This window comes from Melospiza melodia, chromosome 6 (assembly GCF_035770615.1).
Source record: "Melospiza melodia melodia isolate bMelMel2 chromosome 6, bMelMel2.pri, whole genome shotgun sequence".
NCBI lineage: Eukaryota > Metazoa > Chordata > Aves > Passeriformes > Passerellidae > Melospiza > Melospiza melodia.
Window position 1 is genome coordinate 25,421,921 of NC_086199.1, and position 26,015 is coordinate 25,447,935.

Sequence of the window (26,015 nt, forward strand, 5' to 3'; positions counted from 1 at the left end):
ATAAGGTCACCCCAGTCACCAGCCCAGAGGTCTTTCCAGCCTGTTGTGTTGTCTTCAGCCATGGCCACTGCTGGAAAGGCTGGGCTATAAATAACCTGACCATCCCTTGGGCTCTTTGCAATCAGTAGTTCAGGCCTGTGCAGGGTGATGCCTCTGCCCATGTTGGTGTCTATATTAACCACCCAACAGCAGGACAGCTAGGAGCAATATAATCCAGTCCCAGCTGGGGCTCACGCTGCAGGGCCTACAAAAGGGCATCCTAAAGTGCCACAGGAATACAGCAATTATTCATCCCTGCTTCAGGAGAAAATACTTTCTGTCCAGTAGTGGAAATCAGCACTTGGGCATGGATCCCAAAAGAGATTTCAAACCCTATATCAGGATACTGATAGGCCTGTATCCAAAGGCAGTACCTGGAAAGCCTGTGCTCAGCAGCTCCATACTCCTGCAGAATGTACAACTCACTAGAGGCTTCTCTCTTGGCTTGGAACACCTGAACAGCCAGGGGTCTGCATGGGTGGATCAATGCAGGATGACCCACAGCCAGGGAATAACATGCTATGACTCCAATGACTTCAGAGGGCTGAAGAAATTATTTATTAAGCTATACTATATTATACTGTATTACTAGTACTATACTAAACTGAAGAAAAACCCGTGACCCTTTCAGACAGTCACGAGACAGCTTTTGACCTAATTGGTCAATCAATCAAAACAATTATCACCAGAGCTCAATTAACAAATCACTTTTGGTAAACAACCTCCATAACACATTCCACAGGTGCCAAACAACAGGAGCAGCAAATAGAGATAAGAATTGTTTTCTCTTCTTTCTCTGAGCCTTCTCACTGCCTTCCCCAGGAGAAATCCTGGCAAGGTTGTGCCTGCTGCTCTCTGTGACGAGAGCTGTGGCCACATGGGTGCATGCCTTGCCCAGGTGGGACCCTTCAATGGGCCCACTCAAGGACTGCTAGGGCTTTATTCCCTCCTGGCCAAGCAACCTGATCCCAAATCTTGCATTCTGTTCCTGCCCTGTGCCACTGCCTCTGGCATTAGGGCAGGAAAGGAGACAGCATGGCCCCTCCTTCACTCACTCTCCTACATGGAGGACAGGCCTCATGTCCGTGGAAATGTGTGCTTTGCACTGCAGGACAGGACACCCCTTTCCCATGTGGATTCCCTAGCTGGAAGTTTATGATGTTCACCTGGAGGAGTGTTACCTTTGGCATGTTTCAGGAGGAAAAGAGGAAGGCTTTGAGAGCCAGTGCTGCTCACACAGAGCTGAGGAAAGAGGCAGCACAGCCTCTCAGGAGGCTGGATGTGAGGACAGGCAGACCTTCCTGCAGCACCTGTGACCAGTGCTGCCAGCTCACCTCCTTGGCCAGCCAGCTTATCCCCTCTGTTTAGCACACAGCCGGGCTGGGCCTGGCTCCTTGTGGAGAAGTGGAACACAGGACATGGCTTGCTGAGCCCCCTTTGCAGGGGAAGAGCTGATGACCCTGGTCTGCCACAGCACTCCCATCACAGCTGGAGAGAGGATTGCATGAGCTTTCCCCTGGTTCACTTCAGGCAGAACCAGCCAGGGTGTCATAATTTAACCTGTGTAATTTTGCCCAAAGCAAGCAGAGGGAACCACTCTCTAATTACTCCACCAGCCATCCAAGGGGAATATTCCTCCAGAGGGAGGGGTAAGGGAGAGCAGGGAGACTGAAAACCTCTTCCACAGCTGTGTCTGGAAGAATGAAAGTCCTTGTGGCCCAAACCATGCAGGAAAACCCTCCTAGAAATCCACCAAACTGCCAGGACAGGAAGGAGCAGCAAGCCTTCCCAGCAGCAGGCAGAGGCTTTTGCTGAGCCTAGAAGAAAGGAGGGGTGGAGTGTGTGCACTTTCCATATAAAAGGACAGAGAGGACCTTGAAGGCTTATAATGGGAATGAGCAAGAGAAGCTAGTTGGGAGCACAGAGCAGGTTGGAGGTAAAAGAGGGGCCCCCTCAGATGAGCAATCAGGGTCAGGAGGACACCAGGGAAATAGATGTGGGCCATGCTGTGAGATGGAGCTGCCACGAGAAACTGTCGGGGAAAATGGCAACTTGCACAACCAAGTGTATGCCCTATTGAAATGGAAAAAATGAGAAGAGGTTGCTGGCTCTCAGTGCTTTACCATGGCAAACAGAAACATCAATTTTCAGTCCCCTGCAGGCTCTGAGGCCACCCAGCACCAGGGAGGAGAGAGGCAGAGCAGCAAAGCTGTCCCAGCGCAGGGTGCTGCTTCTGTTCAGTACAAAGGCTCACCCTGCAAACAGGCACTGAGCTCCAGGGCTGGCCCTGAGCCACAGCTGCCCTCAGCCTGCAGGCAGGCAAGGCTGCAGAGCAGGAGGTGGGGCACTGTAAACAGTGCCAGCTGCTTGATGGAAATGCAATCACTTGAACCTGCTGTCCTTACCTTGGGAAATTCCATGTTCCTTCCACAAATGAAATGTTCCTTTGGCAAGCTTGTTTTGGTGGGGTTCCTGCCTCCACCCAGGCTGTATAAACAAAACCAGCACTGAAAGTAAAAGTACCCGTCCTGCACTGTGTGCAGGGCTCCCTTCCCTGATGTTGACTGTGGTGTGACAGCCACCTTCCATCTCCTCAGTGACATGCACAGGTGAACTGTGCAACGTGAGCAGCACGTGCCATCCCACGTGGGTCCTCTGGGAGATGGCAGGCATGTCCCCCATCACCTGCTGCTGACAGGTAGGTGTCTGGGTGACTCAGCTCCCAGGACCTGCTGCTGCTCATCAAGGAGAGCTTCAGCACTCCCACTCTACCTAGGCCAGCAAGGCAGGTGCTCAAGCTGATCTTTGTGCCTCATGGACACTTTGTGCCATAGCTGAGCTGCCAATGCCCTTCTTTATTCCATTTCCTTTGGATCACAGAGCTACAGGGTGGATGTGCCTTGAAGTCACTGGAAATGTTAATGTGCTGAACTGAACACAGGCATGGCAGATGAGGAGGAAAATCCAAATAGTGAAATGGGAGAGGATTCCACTTTGAATGACTAAAATCAGATGCCAGTGTGGAATTGCCCACAACAACTATGAGAACCCAGGAAAGCTTCCCAGTGAGGGTCAGGGCTGGGGGCAGAAACTGAGCATGGGGAGAGGCAATTGTCAGGCAGCCAGAGCAGAGCCGGGCAGAGATGCAGCTGAAGACTTTGTCTGAAACGGCTGTCATCAGAGCAAAATTACACCTGGATCAAGCTGATGCAATTTCTAGCTGGATATACTGCATTTCAGTGTAAATGTGTGTGCCACACATAAATTTTTTTTTTCTTTGTTTGGGTGTTTTTTGTTGTTTGGGTGTTTGTTTGATTTTGGTGGGAGTTTTGTTTGGTTTTATTTGCTTTGTTTTGTTTTTGGCTTTTTTGTTTGTTTGCTTGCTTGCTTTTAGGTGTTTGGGCTTTTTTCTCAGAAAGTGGAGTGTTTCCTATGATCACTTGCAACTCCTGCTCTTGGGTTTGGAAGGAAGAGACTAGGGATAAGGCAGGACTTTCTCTTGGGCTTGGGAACAGCCGGAAGGATCATCTTTCTGTCTTCGCTCTCTTTTTCTTTTTTTCTTTCTTTTTTTTTTTTTTTTTGCTTTGTGTGTTCCTGGCAGCTGCAGGAGCTGCTGCTGCAGCTCCCATGGAAGAATACAGCAGGGGAGCTGTGCCAGGGCCGGCGCCAGGCACTCCTTTGGCCTGGCCTGTGGTTTTCTGGGGAATCACCCAGACCAAAGGAAACACAGTGCACCTGACAGCTCTTATTAAAGAGTTTCTCACTTCCCTAGTGCAGGCAGGCAGTGTCCTCCACTGCTCTCAGTCCAGGCTGGCCCAAGCTGCCTGGCCAGGAGCAGGATACTCCTGTGCCCACCACACTGAGGCGGGGAGAGGAAAATCACTCACTGCTTAATAGGGCACATGAGGTGCCTTTTGCCATTTTCTGCTTCATATGAACTTTTCTAAGGCTGCTGTCATCCGCTTTCATAGTGAATCAAGAGGAAAACGCTGTTGGGACCCAAGTCCCACTGAGTGTGCAGCCTCAGAGGGCCACATGCTGTTTGGAGTCAGTGACAATCAGCTGCACTCCCCACCCTGGTCCCATTTAACCCCCTGCAGCACTGGGCTGCTCTGAAGCACTGCAGAAACAGGAGGTTTCAGCTGAGCTGAGCCATCTTCCCCTAGTCCAAGTATCAGCTGGGAGAAGGAAACACTTGGGGATGTTTCCAACAAGCCTGCAGGACCTGGGCAGAAAACACACACATCTGTAAGTCAGATTGGTTATTTAGGAAAAAAGGATTAAAACCAATCCCATGGGAGCTGCAGGACATGCTCTGCACTCCTTATGTGAAAACAAGGCACATTCCTCCCATTTTTTCAGCCAGCTTTGCCTTGCAGCTGAACACAGCACAACATAACATTTCCCTGGGCACATTTCCCTTCCCTTCCCTTCCTTTTTTTTTTTTTTTTTTTTTGTTTTGGTTGGTTGGTTGATTGGTTGGTTGCCTTTTTTGTCCTTTTTTTCCTCTGATTGGTTGTATGTGGCAACAGCTGCTTATGGAGGAAAATATTGCCATGGCCTCAGCATCCCCTGGTTCAGCTTAGTCAGCTTCTCCTCAGGGGGATTTCTAGAGGAAGGCAATCGGCTCTGTGGCTAAGGCAGCTTCCCTTCAGCAGTGAACAAATAATCCCTGACCTCCAAAGTGGGGCAAATGCACTTTGCTAGAATGAGCTATTTCTCACACGCCTTGGTACTGCCTGGTCTCTGTCCTGCTGAAAGCAGGGGGAGGAGAACTGGGGCTTCCAGTCCAAAGTGTTCATAGCCCCTAATTCTCCAGATCCCATCAGGCTTGAGGGCTTTTGTGGGATTTAAAGGGATTTTCCGCTTTGTGAAATTTGTATTTCTACTAAAGTTAAAAACGCTGTTAAGTGCTGGTGGTACAGCACCTCTTTTCCATTTACATGCTGAGTTTGTTTTCCCTTGCTCCTTATCCGCATAAAATCAAGAACATTTTGGCCAAAAAATTTGCAATTTTGTGGGGTTTACGAGCTGCCCGTGCCCAGAGGCACTGTCTGTTGTCCTGATGGAATGGTGGGGGATTAAAGGAGAATTCTTCCTCCTCCTCACACCAGAGGGGGAGTCTGCAGAGGCGATCATGAATGGAGCTCACAGCGAGCGCTGTCCCTGTGCTGCTCAGGGGGCACCGCGTGCTTGCGGGATGACAAAGGCACCGCGTTTCGGGAAGAAGAAAAGCGGAAGGAAACTGTGCAAGACAGGGGGTTCCCAGCCCGTGACACTGCCTAAACACGGTGCTTTTGAATGGAGGCGAACTTTGGGAACAGGGAAGCCGGGAGGGGGTTTTGGTGCAAGAGAAAAGCACCAGCGCAGAAAATCCTCGGAGGGGGAAGGACTGCGCAGAGGCCGTGGAGATTTTTCCTGTGTGTACAGGATCGGGAGGCAGGCTGGCCCCGGAGGTTGCGGAGTGTTTGGCGGCATTGCGCGCCCTGTAATTCCCGGCCGTGGGAATTCCCTCCGGGGTGGAGCCGGTGCCCGGGTGCGGCACCATAAACACAAACCCAGCTTCTCCCTGCCCTGCCAGGGTGGGCCTCCCAGCCGCTGGGACGGGGAAAATTACCTTCAAATGATTCTCCCCGGGTCCTCACAGGAGTAATTAACTGCTAAAGAGATGGAAAATGAAGGGGACGGGATTAGGACTAGCAGTGATTTAACGAATTTCAAATTATCCTTATTCCGATATTTTGTAACTTACTTCCAGCAGAACTTCTCAGCGTTTTTGTCTCTAAAAAAAGAGAACTGATCCATTCTCTCAGATCCAAAAATATGAGCACGAGAGGTTTTTAACGATAACTGAAAATTGTTTATAGAAGTTGCTCAGTTTGCAGAGTCTGCTCCATAATCATGTTAAAAATTGTTGGAATAATCATAGTTTATAATGAAGAAGAGGAAAGAAGGAAAGGTGGCGATATTTCTCGTTGTTAACAGTGGCAAAGGTCTCCACCTGAGATGAGAGGATGTAGCTGTAGGGGGGTTACCAAAGCACCAAGCCCTGTGGCCCCTCCTGCTGCAGGACACACCATTACTGTCCTTAGCGAGACTGCACCGTGCAAGGGCACTCACAATGAAAATTTCACAGCACAGATCCAGGAGGAACTAGCCAGGCAGGTTCTGCTGCAGCTATATTTAATGCTGTGCTGAGTCCTCTCCCACAGCCTGTGGCAGAAAGCTCCTGAGAGCACAGCAGTGCTTGGGCAGGCTTCCTTTCTGCGAGCTATCCTCACATGACCCTGCCTACTGAGGACAAGGCTGCTTTCTTTCCCAGCTCTACAAATCAACAGATGTGCAAAACTGAGTGCCCGGGTTTTGATCACGGTTTCTGTAAATATTAGTTGTGTTAAATGCCCATCTTTCAACCTTGATGTACTTTAAGAGTTGTTCTGTATTTTATTTATTTATTTTCAACAGACCTGAAGGTAAATCCGAGACAGAACTTTGTGGAAGAGCAGAAAACAACGCTCTAGCCAGCACAACTAACCTGTCTCAGCAGCTCCACTGTATTTGTCAAGACCGGAGGGAGGGAGCTGGAGCCTTCCAGCAGCTGGAGCAATTCCAGGCAGCAGCCACAGCTGTTGAATGCAGCCCTTTCAAACGCCCATTTTGTGCAAACTGAGCGAAGCACACACGCACAAGGAGTTTCAGGCTCTTTGTGTGGCTGTGAATGGGGCTGAAGGACCATCTGGAGGATTGCACTTCAGTGCTGGAGAGTGCCCTGAGCCCGCCATGTGCGTGGTGTTGGCAAAAGGCAGCTGTTTATTCTCCTAGGAGACGGTCCATCTGAAAATGTTTCAAATACCAGCATAACACAGCCGTAGCAACCCAAGCGTGCGGCACAACCAAAGGCAGGGTGTGCTCTCTGCACTCTGACAGGATGGTGAAACAGCAGCCTGTGCTCGCTGGGCGCCACCCCTCCCTGCTTCCTCAAGATCTTATCCCTCTCCGCAAGCGCTGCAGCCCATGCAAGTGTGCGATGAGCCAGCGAGCCGGGCCAGACAGAAGCTGATCCTTTCGCAGGGTCCCTTTGCAGCAGAGGGATGAGCCTGTGGGCCCAGATGGGCTCCCTGCACGGGGTCCGCTTGCAGTCCCAGGGCTGCCAGTGCCAGCCCAGAGCGGCACCCAGCACTGACTGAAGGCTGTTTCTGACCCTGGGGCTGTGCCCTCGCCTGCTCACACTGAGAGGAACGACGGGTTTGTCTTTACAAACGAGCTGTGAGTCTGCCGGTAGATAAAACTAGCACTGAGAGATAAAAGAAACAACAGGAAGGATTCCACTGATTGATGAATGGAAAAAGATATTTGCATTTACAAACAAACAGTAGGTTTGCTGATAAATGAAATTGGATATTGAAAGATGAAAGAAACAATGGGGAAGACCCTTAAATTCCATAAGAATTAAAAATTAAAAAGGAGGGTTATACATTAGCTGGAAATCTTCGGTATCAGGGAAGTCTGTACCTCTCAAGTGCTTCAGCCAATGGGGAAAGAGAGAAGGGAAATGTGGCTGGGAAATTACGATAAAAAGGAGGCTGCATCCTCCAAAAATTTGAGAGACCCCAGGGGAATGCCCCATGGCCTCTCCCTTTATTCGAATAGAGTAAAAGAACTCCTCTGTCTCCTTTCTGGACCTAAACCTCTGATGTTTGTGCATTAATTTTCCTGGCAACACCAAGAGCCTAATGGTCCTGCACCTGAGCCTAGAGGCTCCAACAAGGCCCTTTGCCCACTCTGCCCTCGCAGCACATCTCAATCTTTCAGCGCTTGCGAAAGCTCCAGTTCCAGCAGAGCAGGATTACAGCATGGAGCTATCCACACAAGTCCATTCTTGTCACGAAGCACAAGTGCTCAGGTACTGTTTGGTGTGTTTTGATTTGCCACCAAAGTGGAAAAGCATCACACACTTGTTATTATCTGTATTTGAAATAAAGACTGTAACATCATTTTGCAAATATGCACTTCATCAACAGAAGCAGTTTCTCCTGCTGAACTCATTGCACATGCTTTTATTTATTTTATTTTATCAATATGTCCAGCATCAGTGAGCAGGAAAATCCAATCTATTCTCTTTTTCTCTATTAGTAACTAAATTCCCCTCTTGAGACTGACCTTTGCTACTTCATTCCTGTGATACAGACCACTTGTACTGTTACTTACCATTGATTTATTTTGTTATCTTCCTTTTTTTGACAACTCTGTTCTCTTTTCCTCACCTGCATACCAGGACATTCACACTATCTGGGTCTGGTTTTTTTCTTCTCCCTCCAGACTTAATTTGCAGCCCATCTCTGTACTGTAACCTCTGACTGAACCTATGGACTACGAATGCACTTTATACAGATGTCCCTGATGAGCTACCTACACAAGAGCCCATGTCTGCTTCCTGCGTTGGAGTGAGAAAGATGTAGGTGTCAGTGCAAAGTACTCAAAGTAGGAAAAAAGGTTTACAAAATTACTTCCTTGTAAGTACTCTTGTCACCCATGGGATATAACTATTTCTGCACTTCCAGAGCCAATTCTACACTATTTAGTACTTTATTTACTTGCTTTGTTACTAGGTAAGACAGGTTAGTAATGGAAACTTCTCCTGGAGATAGGAATGGGGAACATCATCACCTAATCTCCTAACAAGTATTCAACAAACATTTCATGTGTGCAGACGCCCACCAGGTGAAGAAATCGGGAGCTACAGGCTGAAAAAATCCACTGGAGACTGAGGTTTTGGGCAGCTTGCCACGACCTTGTGGCAAGTCAGGCAGCCTTCCTGGTCACCACTAAAAATCCTCCTTTCTCTCCCATCCTTTCTGCTAACAGCTTGGCTCCAGCAATCCTCAGCCTGCTTCCTGCTACCTTCAGGGGCAGTGAGTAACTAAGCTAACCTGGTAGCCGATTTTCAAGGTTCACCACATCCTTAGATGAGAAACGTTTTTTGTGTTTTTTTTCTGCCAGCAGGCATTTCCAAATACTGTTAACTGAAACTAGGCTAACATTCAATGCAAATAAATTTCTTCACAGTGCCCTAAAGGTATGCAAGGCTACAAGTGGTTTAAGAGACAGAAAAGGAAAAGAAAGAAAGGCTGCCCATCCCACTTGTGCTAAAACCCAATGCAAGGCAGCTGCTGTCCCCTCCGGCCGCCAACTTGCTGCAGGTTCTCTTGATACCTTGTTGAAGGTTCTGGCTTCCTAAATGTACCTAACAGTGCACTGCCCAGAGTGCACTGCCTAGCCCAGCACACCAGCCTGCAGTTAGATCTCATGAAGGAGGTTTCCATGGATTATGACAACTAATTATCCCGTCTTTCCCTGAGGAAAATATTTACAAGGGAGGATTTTGACTGTCACTCCTGTCAGGTGTGCCTCCAGTTTAACCAGCCCTTCCTCATGGATCCTGTGCTGCACTGCCCCCTGTGCTGGCACTACTATTGCAGCACCACAATAGGTTAAACCAGCGTCCACACCGAGCTGCTGTTCTGGCTGGGTTTTGTTGGTTTGGCTTTTTTTTAAACATAAGCTTGTTTCTGTATCAGGTTTCCTGTGTAGCCCTGGAAATTGCTGGGCTATGCAGTGGTGACAGGGACAGAGGAACTGAGGACGAGCTGCTATAAGAGCACTGTCCCCAAAGAAACCTTCCTCAGAGGAGATGGGAGCAGTCCTGATGCTGCCCAAGCAAAGGCTCCAGTCAGCTGCTGACAAAGGCAAACACACTCTGGGGAGCCAGGTGTCATCATACGGGTTTAAGTCAAAGACTAGCCAAGGGGATAATGAGCTATGGAAACTCCTGCTCTTTGGTGATGCAGGCTGTGGTTTCACAGTGGATTAAAGCAGAGGCAGTGCAATCCCATTTCCCTCTCCCCTCTTTTACACCTGCACTACAGCCGGTTTGGACCCAGGGTAAGATGACTCAGGTCACTTATGCAACAGAGAACTGAACAAAAAGAACCCAATGTTTTCCATCAATTAAATAAAGAGAATGGCTCTTTACAAATACAAATAAGCACCGCTGCTTGCTGAAGGAGGAGCCAGGAAAAAGCCCAGGGAGACTGAGCACATCTGCAAACATCACAGCAACGTCAGATGGCAATGAGTGGCATTCCTACTCCTGCTCATGCAATCATGGTCCGTGCACATTCATGCTATTTTTCTCCATCAGCTGGTAAATTTGACTCTCTAACTTGAGAGAGGGTTGCTTTCTAGCCTAAGGAATCTCAGAAAGGATTAAATACCTTATGTTCACAACTCTTCATGCCACTGGGTGTCACAAGAGTCAGTTTTCTGGAGGAGGAAACAAACACCATTTCCTGTCAAAAAATGGAAGTCTTGGCTTGTGTATGCTAATCTGCACTGCATACTACGCTGCTAGAGGCTCAGAGAGAAAACTTCATTCCAGAGGCTTGTGGTCCAATGAACGTATCAGTAAGCCCCAATGACAGGTAGGAGACAGCCATGAAATGCATCTGCAGTGCCAGGAAGCTCAGCCACAGCTGGCAGGTTCTAAAAAGAACCAGGAGAAAAACACTATCCCCAAAAAGTGGAAGCACAAACTACTTGGAAGATGACTCAGTTCTGCCAAGCAGTTAGCTGGATTTTGATTTAGTGATATGCCGGCTCTATTTATTCAGCAGGTTTATATTGAAGTATCTAAGAGTTACCACATTTAACACTGCAGCACAGAATGTTCATGGAAGATGATGACGTGGGTAAGACCATTACTACAGAAAAGATGAGTGTGCTGAGAACATCTTAGTGAAGAGGAGCAAATACTGCAAATAACTGAAGGGTTTGTCAGTCACTTAAAAATGCAAGTTTATCTATATAGATATACTACAAAGGACTGGTTAAAATGTTTCATGGGGTTTTCTAAAATATGAGAACCACAATAAACAAAGTCCAGACTATTTTAAACGGCTTTGCATAAGCATGTGATGATCCTTGTTTTAGTTTGGGCATGAGAGCTTTACTGTTCCAACAGATCCTGAACTACAGGATGTCTTGCATTGTTTCCAAGTAGTTTGGGTTACAGCAAAACAACAGAACAGAACAAAGTGTTACCAGCAAGAACTGGCTGGAACAAGCTGTGACAGTTAAAAAATTTCCCATCTGAAAAAGCTGATTATAAAATAAAAAGCAATGTCCCTACCATTACTATCCTGGTAGCTTTTTTTTCCTAGAAGAAAACATGAATACTGCCATGGACGTGCTTCACAAAACTTGATCTCATGACCCAGTAAGGCTACTGTTTTACAGAACTCAAAACAGCAGGCTTTGCTTCTGTGCCAGGGAGAAAAATGGGAAAGTTATGTACTTCTTTTTCTTCAGATGCTAGAAAATGACAGCTATAGTTGTTTGATCTTACTTCCAACAATGTGTGCTGAACCAAAATACTTCTTATTTGGTAAGCCTGGACATTGATTTAATGCAAAACAGGACAGAGAAGGTAAAAAAATATAATTCCATGTATTAAAATTGCTGTGATCTGTCTGTATGTACTGGCCCTATCTGAACTCCCCATCTACCCTTGCCCTCAGACTGTCATCAGCTTTACAGTGAAAAGGGACAGCCAAACATTGTGCATTACACAGTAGCACATGTTGCTCTTAAGATGCACCTGAAATCCTGCAGAAGCTCACTACTGCCTGCCTTACCAGGATTGTTGTGTGTAAAGAGAGGCTCTCGTGAGTGGAGATTGGCCACAGTGACCACGAGGCGATCGAGTCTAAAATCTGTGCTGACAGGAGGAAAAGTGCCAGCAAAACTTCTGCTCTAGGCACGAGGAGAGCAGACTCCAGGCTGCTCAGGAAGCTAGTTAGTAAAATGGGAAAATGCCTTTGAGCACCTAAAGAATGTGGTCATCAATCCCAGCCAGCACAGCTCTGTGAAGGGGAAGTCCTGCTTATCAAACCTGATTTCCTTTTATGACAAGCTAACCCACCCAGCTGATCAGGGGAAGCCAGCTGATCTAATCCTTCTGGATTTCAGTAAAGCTTTCCATACTGTCTCTCACAGGACCCTTCTGGACAAAATGTCCAGCACACAGCTGGATAAACACATCATGGGATGGGTGAGCAACTGGCTCCCCATTGAGCTACTTCTGTTTATAACACATACCATTACTGTCTTGGGGGCTCCATTTGCATGGAGGGAGGTTACTCATCAGAAATCCAGATGATTTTCAGAGTTAATAAACACTGATTTTCCTAAGCTGACTGCATGTACTTGGCACTTGCATCCTTACACTACACCAGAGATAAAGAGCACTGGTAATGTCATGTGGACAGTTACAAGGCAGTGCAGAGCCAGTACAGGCAGCACCAGTGTGGGTCTGGTATGCAAATAAAACTCAATCCTATTCCTGTTTAACTACTTGTGCATTCACACTGTAACTGCATCTGCCAGTCTTCAGCACTGGCACAACAAACCACAAACACATGGAGCAATCCCAAGTCTGGTCTCACTCTTTATAAGCTCTACACAAAGGAAGCACCAGGGTTGTACCACACGTACTCCAGCTTCTTTTGAAGTGCCAGGTTTGGAACAGCAGCTGATGCTAGCTACAGCTCAGCACCAGCCACAGCTGTACAGCCTGGCTGCAGGTGATACTTGCTCCAGGGTGTGAAGAATGTAATTATGTGTTATGTGTAATACATGGGGCTTTCCCATTCAGTCAGGTAACCCACCTGCATTGCTGCCTTATCTTCAGAAGCAAAAAGTTTTGACTATAAAAGAAAAATCCCCATTATTAATATGAAAAAGAACCACAAATTTTCTCTACAAGGGAAAATACTAGCAAAAATGCCATAAAAAAGGCAACATTCACCATTGCCTTTATAAAAAAATAGGCAACGTTAACAGTTAATATATTGTAGACAGCTTATTTCATCATTTCTGAATACAAGATGGGATGCTCTGCATTGCAAAACAGGCAAGGTATGAACAAACACCCACTGTTCTCAGAACCACCACCTGAGTTATACAATCCCATACAAACTCCAAAATTTAGAATTAAAGGACTTGCTGGGAATTTTGGTACTGAATACTATGGAAATGTGCTCTAGTCATATGGGTCCCTGATTGCCATCTTCCCTTTAATTTTTGTTCAAGAAGTCATTAGTGATGTTTTCCATACATTATTAAAGCTGATCAAGAACAAACCATCAATGGACGATATTTTGTGGCAGACTAAATAATGACCCAAGCCTCCTCAAATTCCAGGTTGCTATACAACTGAAGTATTAGGGAGAAAGGCCCTAGGGGTTTTCAGAAACTGAGCTATCACTGGCAGCTGAAATAACACAGACCTTCCTAAATGTGCCATTAGCTGCACAAATGTGCTGATTGTTGCACAAACCCACACAGAATTCTCAGATAACCAACCCAAAACTAAAAGCAGAGGTGCTTATCTTATCTACACTGCACTATCTGACATGAGGGAAGCTGAAATGTGGAGGCACGAACAGAACTTGAGAAGCTTTGTGAGCTCCACAATTCACTACACATCTGACTCTCCTAAACTCAGTTATCACATAAGGTTAGCATTATCCTTTACTGAAGCCACCAAACACTGAACTGCAGCTTCTTTACTAAAATGAACTTGAAAAATAGATTTTCAAGCGGCTTTAATTGTAAAGCATGAAGAAAAAAATTAACCAATCTCAGTTTCTGACAACTTATGAGGCTTTTCCCAAATGTCTTGAAAAAAAATCAAAGAGAATTTTGGAATAATTAAAGCCAGTATGAGAAGTGCACAGCAGAGAATGAAGGTAAGGAGTTATGCTGCATTAACATGGCATTCTTTCAAGGAGACTTGTGTGCAACAACTAAAACTGCCTGGTAATCTCCCCTTTCTCCTCAGTGCCTCCTTCCTCACAACTTCATCATCGCCCTGTTCACTGCTGAGGCTGAAACCTCTTCAACTGAAGTTAAACAAAAAGGGTTTTTTTTTTCACCTTCAAGTTTTTGCAGTCTCACCTCCAAACCCAAAACCTCTGAAGGAATTGCTCCCCAGAGACCTTCCTGTTCAAGGACTTGGTCTCTTGGCCCTGCCTAGCCCCAACACTGCCCAGAGCCTCCAAACCTGGTAGGTGACTAAGCCAAAATCCCAAAGTACACTACACATAGAGTATTTTCCCTAAATAAATGTCAGCTTCAGAGCTGTTTAATTATAGAAGACATCTCTTAAATCCACTACTTGCACTACAAATAAATCAGTCCAAAGGACTGGACTCAGACTCACAGCTCAAGCTTCTTCCTTCTGCTTTTGCCCTATATTCTCATATAAACCTGAGCAAATAAGGTCTTCCTAACTTCCCCACAATTAAACCAGTAATGTTGTAAGGCTTTCAACATCAGGCCATGGAGAGAACAAACATGAATGTAGGAATTATCTCAAGACACACACACCAGAAAAACTGGCATTAACTTTACACAAAGAGTCAAATAGCTCAGATGGAAAATACAGCTCAGAGCATAAAATTTCTCTTAAAATACAATTAAAAGGCAGGCAATTACCACAGAAACACTAAAAGTCATCAAGCATTTTGATGACAATTTAATAAAATTGGAAGTTTAAAAAAATATTGAAAGGAGACACCAAGAATTTCAAAAACCTCTGTTTTATTTGTACAGAGTAAAATACATCATATAGTGAACACTGTTTCCCACCCATAATCTAAAACCATTATTAAGTGTTTTCTTTTCACCAAACATCCTGGCCAGAAGCACAGACAATGGAAATGGGAATGCTAATTAGTCTCTCTCTGCCAGAGCTACAAGGTGCACATCAATCTCTGCTTCTGTAAGGATCCTGAAAGAACAAAAAGAAATCTTAAATAGCTTAAATGATTCTTCCCCTTAAGCTCCAATATTACAACCTAATATCCATACAAATAAGTTTTACAGCAATGCATCTTTCTGCCCTTTAAAGCCTTGCTGCCAGTGCCACAGGCTGACATCCCAATTCTCTTGAAAAATAAAGGAAGAATCAAAAGCACTAGAGAGCAAGGAGATAACAAATGATAGAAAAGTAACAGGTAATTCTTCATGAGTAATGCATTTGCAAGTTGAGACCTAGTGAGAAGGCAGCTTGATCCCTTGAGTGGCAGGAGAAAAGGGCTCATGCAGCTCCTGTGTGTTTTCTCACAAACACTGTGCTGCTCTGTTGTCCTCAGCACACCACCAGATACAAAACCACCCACCATCACCATGTCCACCTTAAAAACATTAGGCAGGAAGCACTTAAAGGACTGAACCTGTAGGACCCAAAGGTTTGAAGACTGTCTTCAGTCCTCACTTCCCAAGTAGTTAGACTAAAGTAACAGCAGACTTTGCTCCCAATTTTACTTTGTTCCTCTCTTCTTTTTAAATAAAAAACTCAAAAACCCTCTCAGTTAAAGACGAAAGCAGAAATAACTGAATCCCTCTGCAGCAAGCCAGATTTACCTAAATTTTAGGTAAGCCAAACCTGGAGGGTTCTTTTTGTATTATAAAAACTCCCCCAAGTTTTTCTCCCACATTTCATGCACACTCCTGCAGCTATACAGTGTGCTGTGAGCAGGCTGCCAAGTACACTGTATCCCAGGTGAAACATTCCTGCCCTTCAGGAAAGACTCCCAGGCGTTGCCTTGATACACTGGCCAGGTGATCCTGGTGCACACAGTGTGCTGCAGGCAATGGAGGAGGGAAGAAATTGCAGGTGCCTTGATTCATGCTAGATGGGACTGCAGAGTACTCACAAAGTAGATAGCTCAGCCATTTTCAAATCATTTGTGATTTTTTAAATCCGTGATCTTTTAATCTTACCCAATTTAAATACAGTTTTTCAAACTGTACAAGTCCATAATCTATTAACTACATATTTTAGATGTTAAGAAATGCTAATAAATAAAAGATAAGCACAAATAATTTAAAGACTCATTTTAGAAAAAGAATAAAGAATTTAAGGGTCTTGTAAATATTCCATAATATAAACCAGATTTTACTGCATTAGTTAGTATGGCTATGATTTGGAAGTGGACTCCAGATACCATTACTATGAAAAATTTTTATGCATCTAAGCATGAAAACATGTCTAGACCAGATGTAACTACATTTCAATCATCACAGAAAGCCATACCCTTTTAAGACAGAAAAGAGATCGCTTTTCTCTGCTAAATCCCTTAACCGTGTCACACATTCTAAAACTGCATTATTCTTTTTACACAATGTTTTCTACCCCTACACATTTTGAAGAGTTACAAGTAAAAAGCCCTTCAAAACTTCAATCTCTTAAATTTATCTCTTTTTCTTAATTTACAATTACACAAGAAGGTAAAACTAATTGCCCATAATCAGAGAAACACACCAAGTTTTGTCAACACTGATTGCTTACCTGAACTTAGGATTTTCCACTGTGACTACACCAACTTCTATTTCTGAAGGTTTGAAATCAATGGATAGTACAGTAGACAGGCATGTTATTGCTGTCTGAAAGATGAAAAAAACCCCTGTCATTAGAAAGAAAGCACAAATTCTTCTCTTTTTTTTTTCTCTTAATAGACACAGCATTAACAATTATCCTTCCTTCTGGTTTAAAGTTACTTCCTCTCACTTCAAAATCTCAGCTTAGAAATTCCAAATAGTTTCCCCTTGCTACAGAATACAGCCCCTCTCCAGTCCTCTCCCTAAAAGCCCAAACTACAAAAAGCAAAGGGACATGTTTTCATAGCAGAAAAAGACACAACAAAACCAAAACCTTTTATCATGCAAAGATACTGTTTGAAATACCTTCTAATATGAAGATTATTTTAAATGTCACTAAAAGTTAATCATACTGGTATCCCTAAAATCAAGCACTGTAGTTACCAAACACCAGCTACAGTGGGAGTGCTACAATTACAGAATCTGCTTCAGCTAACATAAAGCAAAACAACAGATTAGATGACCATTCAAATACTTGCAGAACAGCTTCAAATGATTTTCTGGTTGGAATAGCTGTGTTTGCTCTGGCAGCAATACAGAACTGTAGGGAAAGAGGAAATGCCTAACAACATTTCTCTGCATTGCAAGCCTACATGCAGCATATTCATTAAAAATACTTTAAACAAATTTTAATTTCCTTCTGCTGGCCTACCTCTACTGTTTGTTCATATGTCCAATCAAATTTCTTCTTTACTTTCTTTTCAAGGAAACTGGTTGACTCTGTCTGTTTAACTCCTGCAGCTGTGGCCTTGAACCCACAATAGTAACCTGCTGGGTCACACTTGTACACCTGAGGGCCGTGCTCCTCATCAATACCAATCAAAATCATACCTGGAAGAGAAAATTTGTTAATTGATTTATTGTCCCCATTTTAGCAATTTAATTCAACTGAAGAACAGAATGGATAGTCCTCTCTGTGACAAAACATGCATGCACAGCAGTACATCTTTGGGAATCAGTCCCATACCTGGAGCTGTGATTTCCTTTTTATCTCTAATTTGCCATTTCTTGCCAGCATCTCCTTACCAGGTGTACAGCCCAGTTCAGCAGAAACTATATTTCTGTCATTCCCAAAGAAGGCATTCTCATTGAACATACAAACATTTTTGCCATGCTCAGTGTGTAGAGAACCACAAAGTCAGGAAATACAAAAGTTTTATCCTGATAGAAAGTTTACCAAACCACAGCTCACATCCTGTGTTATATGACACGAATGTGTAAACAGTATTTCAATTACCATGTGCTTTTACTAGAAAGCAACTTTACAAACATACTGAAATGAATGGAAATATTAAAAAGAAATTTAGATTTCTTGTTTGTAACCCTGAAAAACAGTGCATTACATACCTTTTCATCTTTAAATTAAAAAAAAAAATCTGAAATGAAAAGTGTTAATATCAGGACATAACTGAATCCTTGAATATCATCTGACTAAGTATTGTGAAGCTGGACAGTTTTCAAGTAACACAAACTGACCACATCACTGCAATTCATGTGTTCACCCTCACTTCTTGATTTACAGCTGCATTGTCTCAATATGCATATTAAAAAGAAGTCAAAACCAATACTTGCAATAAAAACCCAAAACAGAACAACGTCATGGTTTTCAATTATTTTCACTTTACAACTGTGTAACTTTTAACTAGTAGTTAGAGATGATAAACTTCTGAGCAGCTATTACTAAAACAGAAAAAAAAGTCCCCTCATATTTTCAAAAAGATTAAGTGAAGTAAAGAAAAATGCATTTTTATTAATGTATTTTTAAAAAAGGAATTTCCAGCAGTATCAAGGCATGGGGAATGCCAACAGAAGAAAGAAACAATCTTTCCTGAAAATTACAAGCACACAAGCATAGGAGAATTGCCCCATCATGGAAACTGTGGTGCAACTCTGAATGTTGCTTCTTTAGTGAGAAGTCTTAGTGGCTAGTATGATTACAAGAAGTGATTCATCAATTCTGAAACTATTCTCTTTAAAAAAAAAAAAACAACAAAACCCAACCAATGAAAAAGAAACTCAGACAGAATGTTTAATGAAAAAGTAACTGAGGAAACCTGTTAAGTGTTTTACCTCAGTTCCTGAACAGCCTAACAGTTTGTTTATAATTTGCTTATGGCCAAACACAAAAGAAAACATAAGTCAGAACCAAGCCCAGAACACAGAGATCACCAGGAACATCTACAAAAAATGACTCAACACACAACTTCTTTTTAAGCTGCATTTGCTGTTATAAAACAAGACATGCAGAAATATTTGCAAGGGAAATATTTTAGACACTTTTTCCTCTACATTATATATACAATAGCTAAGTTAGGAGAAAAAATTTTGTAAATCTGTCCTATACATACTACTTAGATTAAAAAATGCCACAAAACCTGCACAAAGATAACTGCACTCTCCATCTCTCTCTTTTACAGTGCTGTTTACCCAGACACAGTGCACTGGGCTTGCATGGCAAGGTTTTGGCAGTGAGAGGGCTGCAGGGCTGGCTGCTGTCAGAAGCTGCCAGAAGCTTCCCTGTGTCCAAAGGAGCCCAAGCCAGCTGGCTCCAGACCAGCCTGCTGCTGGCTGAGGCCAAGTCCATCCACAGTGGAGGTAGTGCCTCTGGGATAACATATTCAAGAAAGAAAAAAAAAAGAAGGAAATTGCAGACAGAGAAGAGAGGAGTGAGAATATGTGAGAGGAACAACTTTGCAGGCACTGAGGCAAATGATGGAGGGAAGGAGCTGCCAGAACTGAGACTCCCCTGCAGCCTGTGGTGTGAGGCAGCTGTGGCCCTGCAGCCCATGGACACCCATGGTGGAGAGACATCCACCTGCAGCCCCTGGAGGAGCCCACACTGGAGCATGTGGATGCCTGGAGGAGGCTGTGGCCCCATGTGGAGCCTGTCCTGGGATAGGCTTCTGGCAGGACCAGTGGTGCTGTGGAGAAAGGAGCCCACACTGGAGCAGCCAGTTCCTGCAGGACTGCACCCCACATAACGTGGGCTCCTTGCTGGAGCAGTTTGTGAAGAACTGCAGCCTGTGAGAAGGACTCACTTTGGAGAAGTTCCTGGAGCACTGTCTCCTGTGGGAGACACACTGGAGCACGGGAGGAGTGTGAGGAGTCCTCCCTCTGAGGAAGATGTAGCAGCAGAAAAACAATGTACCATGTACTGACCACAGACCCCCTTCCTATCTCCCTGTGCCACTGTGGGACAGGTAGAGAACCAGGACTAAAGTTAAATCTGTGAAGGAGGTAGGGGGCAAGTGTTTTGAAGATTTGGTTTTGCTTGTTAATAATTCAGGTAATCTCCCCAAGGTGGATCTGTTTTACCATGGTGGTAATTGGTGAGTGATGCCTCCCTGCCCTTATCTTGACCCAAAGGCTTTCCATGGTATTTTTTCTCTTCTATGTCTAGCTGAGGAAAGGAGCGATGGAGAGACTTTTGCAGACACTTGGCATCCATCCAGGGTCAAGCCACCACAAACAGACACAGTTACAAAGAGCATCTCCTACTCACAGATACCACTGCACAGTGCAAACACATCAGGACCCCCAAAATCTAAGGTGAAATAGTACCAGAGAGGCTACATTATTTCAAATGCTGAGTCAGTGGTAAAATCAGAGCTCCAGTTCGAGACCTACAACACTGCTCTCTCATTCAGCTGCTCATCCCCCTTACACCCTCAGTTACCCATTCTGAAAATGGGTGAGAATTTCTTCCATACGAATTTGCAAACTTAGAGAAGAAACAGCAAAGATCATTTTCATACACTGTACTTACAGCAACCAAGGGGCCTCATTTCAGCATTCTGTGTATAGACCTGAGAAATATCTGCAATCCTTTTACACAGCATATCCACAGGGATGTCATATCCATACTTGTACTTCCAGTTAGCAGCCTCATAGCGGGCTCTCTGCACCTGGGATCTGCTGTCAGCTAGACAAAGAGAACTTTTATTAATTCCACTGAATATGTGCCATCTTTGTTTCTAGCACTGCTTAAGGATATAAATTCCAGGTCCAACTTTACATTGTCTTTAAATATATCCATGAGAACTAGGTAAGTTCTCCAAAACCAGATTGGTGAATGAAATACCTGTCATTCCTGTCATCACACAACCGATATTTTCAGTAATCTTGAATAAATGAGTCACTGTGTTGGAATCCAGTAACTTGTCCTAAAGAGGAAACAGAAATAATGCAATAGCAAACACTGTCCTCGAAGTAAAAAGAAAACAAACAAACAAAAAAACCCCAAACTCTGAATCCTCTTTTTTTTACAGAAGAGCCCAAAAGGACCCATAACAGCCACAAATTGTCTTTCAGGCTTCCCAGTTTTTACTGCTGTAGGAATGCAAAGGAAGAAACTGGAGAACAGGGAAGAATAGAACCACAGATCTGCAGAAGGAGAACAACAAGAACATGATCAACATCACAGTCCTTTTCCCTCTGAAGAAACTCTGAGAACCCACACACAAAAGCTTGCTCTCTTATTGCATGCTGCCCTTCAAACATAAAAGAATTTCCCCCCTTTTTCAACAGTACATCACCACTGAGCTGAAACACTCTCAAAAACCTATGAAAAGCATGCTCTGTGTGCTATTGGTTTTCTCAGCAGAAATTCAAGGAATCAGGGAACTGCTTATGGACAACTCAGCCTTTACAAGCCAGAGCAATGAATGCATGCTCCATACAGCAGGGTCAATTTATATTTTAGATTTATCCCTTCAACAACTACAGAGAAAACCAATATAGCAGTACTTAGTGAGAAAATGTACAGTGGAGCACTACATGGAGCTAGAACTTGTAATAAGCAGAATGATAATTATATATTCAGTTCAAATAGCAATTTATGTTAGTGCTAATAAGAATAATATCAATATTGCTGAGTCTCACTCCATCTTTTTTACTCCTCTCCTTCCAGCCCTCCCCTCAAAACCAGACTACTTACAGGTACTTTCTTCTGTGTTACAATTACTGCAGAGTCTTTCCCACGAACAGCTACAGATGTAAGTCCACCTTGGTTTATGGCCTTAAATGCATATTCTAGAAAAAGATACAAATGTTAATAAAAAACTTGTGTCAGAGACACCAGTACAAGGAACAATTCCCCCCAACACAGGATCCCACTAATTTCTGGCCTTTTAATACTTTAATACTTGTGCAACACTTTGTGTCCTTAAACTCTTTAGCAAAATGTTCATTGACTCTCTTCACAAAATCACCGTCACTGCTTCCTTCAAATGCTTCTTCTAACTTGACTTTTTGTTCAGTTCAAGCTTAACAGTAACAGAATAAGTTTTAGAACAAAAAGGCTGTTCTGAACTTGACCAAAATTGTCCAACTTTAATCTACAGTAACCATAAATTCTTAGAGAAGAATTCTTGACATGAATTTTAGTATTTTAAAGGATGTAAAGCTTCTTTTCTAATTTTTTATTGATATAGATGAAAAGTGGTAAGATGACACAGGAGACAGGTTTTAATGATCATATTTTCTGACTTGACATTCAAACACTGCAATGCTTTTCTTCACTTTTTATAGTGAAAGCTACATAGATGAAAGTTAAAGTGTTGTTCATGTAAGTACGATGGATTAAAAATGGATTACACTAAGGTAACAGTCATGAAATTATCCATGGAATAAATTTCTCCTTATCGATGGTTTCAAAAGCCTTAGGCACAAGAACTTTAAAAACTGGCAATATTTGATAAACATTCAGAAACTCCTAATATCTGGCTGAGTGGCAAGTTTCACACAGCAGCTAAATGTAGGTGAGTTTTTGTGTTAGCCATACACATGAACCCAGAATTCAGAACATGTCTACAAACAGCATAGTAAATTGCTAAAACTATCCTAAAATAACGGGAGCAAGAAACTTGGCTATTTTAAAAGCTTCAGATCTATAGAAGAGATTGCACAACAGAAGAGAGGAGTAATAATCTGAAGATGAAAAAAACCCTCAAACCTTGCACATTAATGCTCAATCTGCAGAGTCATTGTTGAGGAAGGGCTCACTGTGGTGTATTTATGGCACTGTATTTACTACTCTCAGACATCAGAGCATTTACTATTTATTTATTTATTTTAGCATTTAGTATTTACCTATTTACTGGTTACCCAAAGTGCCATAAGGGATGTTCCCCCTTTCCCTCTGCACGGCTGTGCCCCCCGGGGATGGTGAGTGCCAGCCTGCAGCAGAGCACAAGCCCCAGGAGGCAGGAGCCAGCACTGCCTGCACAAGGGCAATGCCCAAAGCTGGAGCACAGGCTCTGCACCACTTGTCTGTCTGTCTGCACAACCCCCTGAAGGCAGCGTGGAAAGCAGATGGACAGAGCCAGACTTTTTGCACTGATGCCAGTGACAGGACAAAATCAGAGGTGACTGGAACAAACTGAAACAGGAGGGTCCACCCAAAGACCTAAAACATGTTTCACTGTGATGGTGACTGAGCTCTGGAACAGGCTGCCTGTGAAACCCACCTGAAACACTCCGGGGCACCCAGCTCTGGGTGGGCCTCCCTGGGCAGGGGCTTGGGGCCACACCATCTCCAGAGGGCCCACCAATGTCAGCCACTCTGTGCTTCTGTGACACTGAGGTGGCAGTAGGGATCGATGCCTGTCACAAACTGGGTTTTGCTCACAACTCCCAACAACCAGGCCTGTGAAACTGCAGCCCCTGATTGCTCAGTTTTCAAGGAAACAAGCCAAAAGGTGAAGTGGCTCTTACAATGTAACAAATCCGAGTTACTAGTGCTGTTTTAAGTCTGTTTACTGCTATGTAAGTATTTCAGCAGCACTGCAGACATTCTCTCTGAAAAGAGCAGTCCCTTTCTGTTCCCTGAATACATGGCAACAGCCAGAAATTTTACTGTAGTAATTTTATTCACCTCTCAAAACTCCACCGAGAAGAAACACCACCTTTGAAGACTGAAACTAACAGGGAGCAAGAGAACACTGATGTTTTGAGGGATTTTAAGCACAGTAATGTGAAATAACTGTTAAGTTTTCTAATATGAGATCAAAGGCACACAAGTTTTCTGAGCTTTGGAAGCAGAAGACAGACCTAAAACGAAGTAAAAGCATTTCAGTCCAATATCACTACACTGGAAATCTCTATTCCCATACTGCCAAATTCCAGAAAAAACTCAAGTTTTAAGGCAATCTTAGAGCAATACATGTCCATGCTAATCCTTGACAGCTCCTAGCTAACCTTAATCCAGCAAAGAGACAAAGACAAAACAAAACCACCTAGATGTGGACATTTGATTGCAAGCAAGCATGAGATTTCTGCCCATGCTGTGGCTAGATGCTGGCAAACAGGGACACCCACGGGGCACCATGCCCGAGTTACCAGCCTGGCTCTGAGTAAAGTGAGCTCATGCTTGCTTGAAGTTAACATCTACATATTTTTCTTCCTATAGCACATAGGTACTTAAAATAGCTTTAAGACAGATTCAGGCTGTGTGCAGAAGCTCTCAAATACACATGCAGATACTTGTTTCTAAGGCACTGTTAAAAGGCATGGAGGTACCACACATTTCTCATACATCAACCTACTGGCTAAGTACACCCCAGAGGCAGAAAACCAAGGCTCAGTTTCCTCTCTGCTACAGAATGCAGAAACCATTCCCAACAAGCAGCACTGTGACACAGTGGGAAGTGATGAGGACTAATCAGCCTGTTTTAAGGGCAGCTGAAGGTGGGAGCCCAGGATTCCTCTGCCACAGCACCACTGAAACCCTGTGTGAGGAAGCACTGTCCCTACCACCCCTACATATAAGGGACAAATAAACATTACACATGCTCCAGATATACAACAGCACCCCCATGTAGGTATCTAGTACAGGCACCTTCCTCGTTCTTCCTTGCAGAAGGGACTGCTCAAGACTGGGCCACCTGTCCATGAGGCCTAATCCATACAGGCTTCTTCCTGAGAAAAACTCAAGGGCAGTCACAAAAAAACTACATGGCTGCCACGGGCAATTAATGCAATCTGACCCCAGCAAGCTCCTTTCTGGAGAACAGAGGGATTTATGGACATAACACGCAGTGGATGTGCAGTGAAGGTGCTGCAGCTGGGGGAGGCAGCATCAGGATGATGCTGCAGAACAGTTCATGTGTCCCTGTTGAGAGGCTCCTCCATCCAGGGGCACTCCCCAGCTACTGTCCTGGCGCACTGTGAGCTGGCTGTATCCCGCACAAGGGCACCGGGATGTGCTTCTGTACAAATCTGGTGCAGTGCAAAAATAGGAATAACAGAACCAGTGGCTTACAGAAAAAGCTGAAGCTTGGCTTCAGGTTATTCCAAGAAACCTGAAAACAAAGGATGCTTGCTGCTATCTCACAGGCCACAGAACAAGGGGCATTCAGGTGTAACAAGAAAGTGCACGAGTTACACCCAAGAACTGACACTGTCACTCCGGCATGCAGGCTTGAGCTGTTCAAATCCCATTTCCAACAGCTACCATAGCTCTCAGACGCCAAAACGCAGCGCTCCGAGGCTTGGCAAGATTCACTCAAAGAAACACTTAAGGGAGACCGAGCAGCCTCTGGAGAGCGGCAGCTTTGGTGTCCAAGCACGGGAGATGGAACACCGGGGGCTCCGAGCAGGCCCTCCCGGCGGCAAGGGACACTCGAGAGAGCCACCCTGGCTCTGGCTTTCCTTATCTCAAGCGAGGATCCCCTCCCGGGTCCCCACGCCGGCACGACCGGGACCGCCGCCGCTCCACGCTCCCACCAGGCTTCCCCCACCCACGGCGGCACCAGGCCAGGCGGGAGCCGGCGTCCGCCCCTCCGCACAGGCCGCCGGCCGCGGCCCCGCTCGGCGGGGAGCGCGGGCGGGCCGGGCCCGTGACGGGGCAGTTCGGCGGCGGCGCCGCGGCCGGACACGCACCGACTTGGTAGAGGCGGCCCTCGGGCGAGAAGATGGTGATGTGCCGGTCGAAGCCGGCGCTGGAGCCGCGGGACATGGCGGGAGCGGCGCGGGCCGGGGGGAGCTGTCCGCGTGCAGGGCCCCGCCGCAGCCGCAGCCTCCGCCGGAGCGCTTCCGGGGCACGCGCACACCCCGCGCAGGCGCGCGCCGCTCCCGCACCGTCACGGTCCGGCACCGGCGCTGCGCATGCGCGAGCCCCGCGCCGCCGCGCCGATACGCGTCACGGAGGGCGCGAGCGGAAGGCGGGGCTCTGCCGCGGCGGCGGCTGGGGCTGTGGCAGTGACAGTGACAGTGACAGTGAGGTGAGGCACGGCTCGGCTCGGCTCGGCTCGGCTCGGCTCGGCTCGGCTCGGCTCGGCTCGTGGAACCCTGGAAGCCCGCCGGACGTGCCTGAGGGAATGCACAGGAAACGGAATAAAAGTATCATCGCGGCATTCATCAACGCTGGATCAAAGTATCACCGGCCAGCCGCGAAAACAAAACCCCTCCTAAAATTCCGAACGAAGTATTTCCGCCTGTGCTCTTGAATGAGAATAATTTTAAAGCAAGTACCT

General features: G+C 45.2%; 1 protein-coding gene across 1 annotated transcript; it reads right to left on the reverse strand.

Annotated features, from left to right (window-relative positions):
• Positions 1–14,683: 14,683 nt before the first annotated feature.
• Positions 14,684–25,564, reverse strand: PSMA6 (proteasome 20S subunit alpha 6). The gene is made up of 7 exons (XM_063160371.1): positions 25,423–25,564; positions 21,479–21,573; positions 20,624–20,705; positions 20,309–20,464; positions 17,195–17,373; positions 16,454–16,548; positions 14,684–14,890 (listed from the first exon to the last, which is right to left on the reverse strand). The coding sequence occupies exons 1-7, from the start codon at positions 25,496–25,498 to the stop codon at positions 14,833–14,835; spliced, it is 741 nt and encodes a 246-aa protein (XP_063016441.1). The 5' UTR covers positions 25,499–25,564; the 3' UTR covers positions 14,684–14,832.
• Between the last annotated feature and the right edge of the window lie 451 nt (positions 25,565–26,015).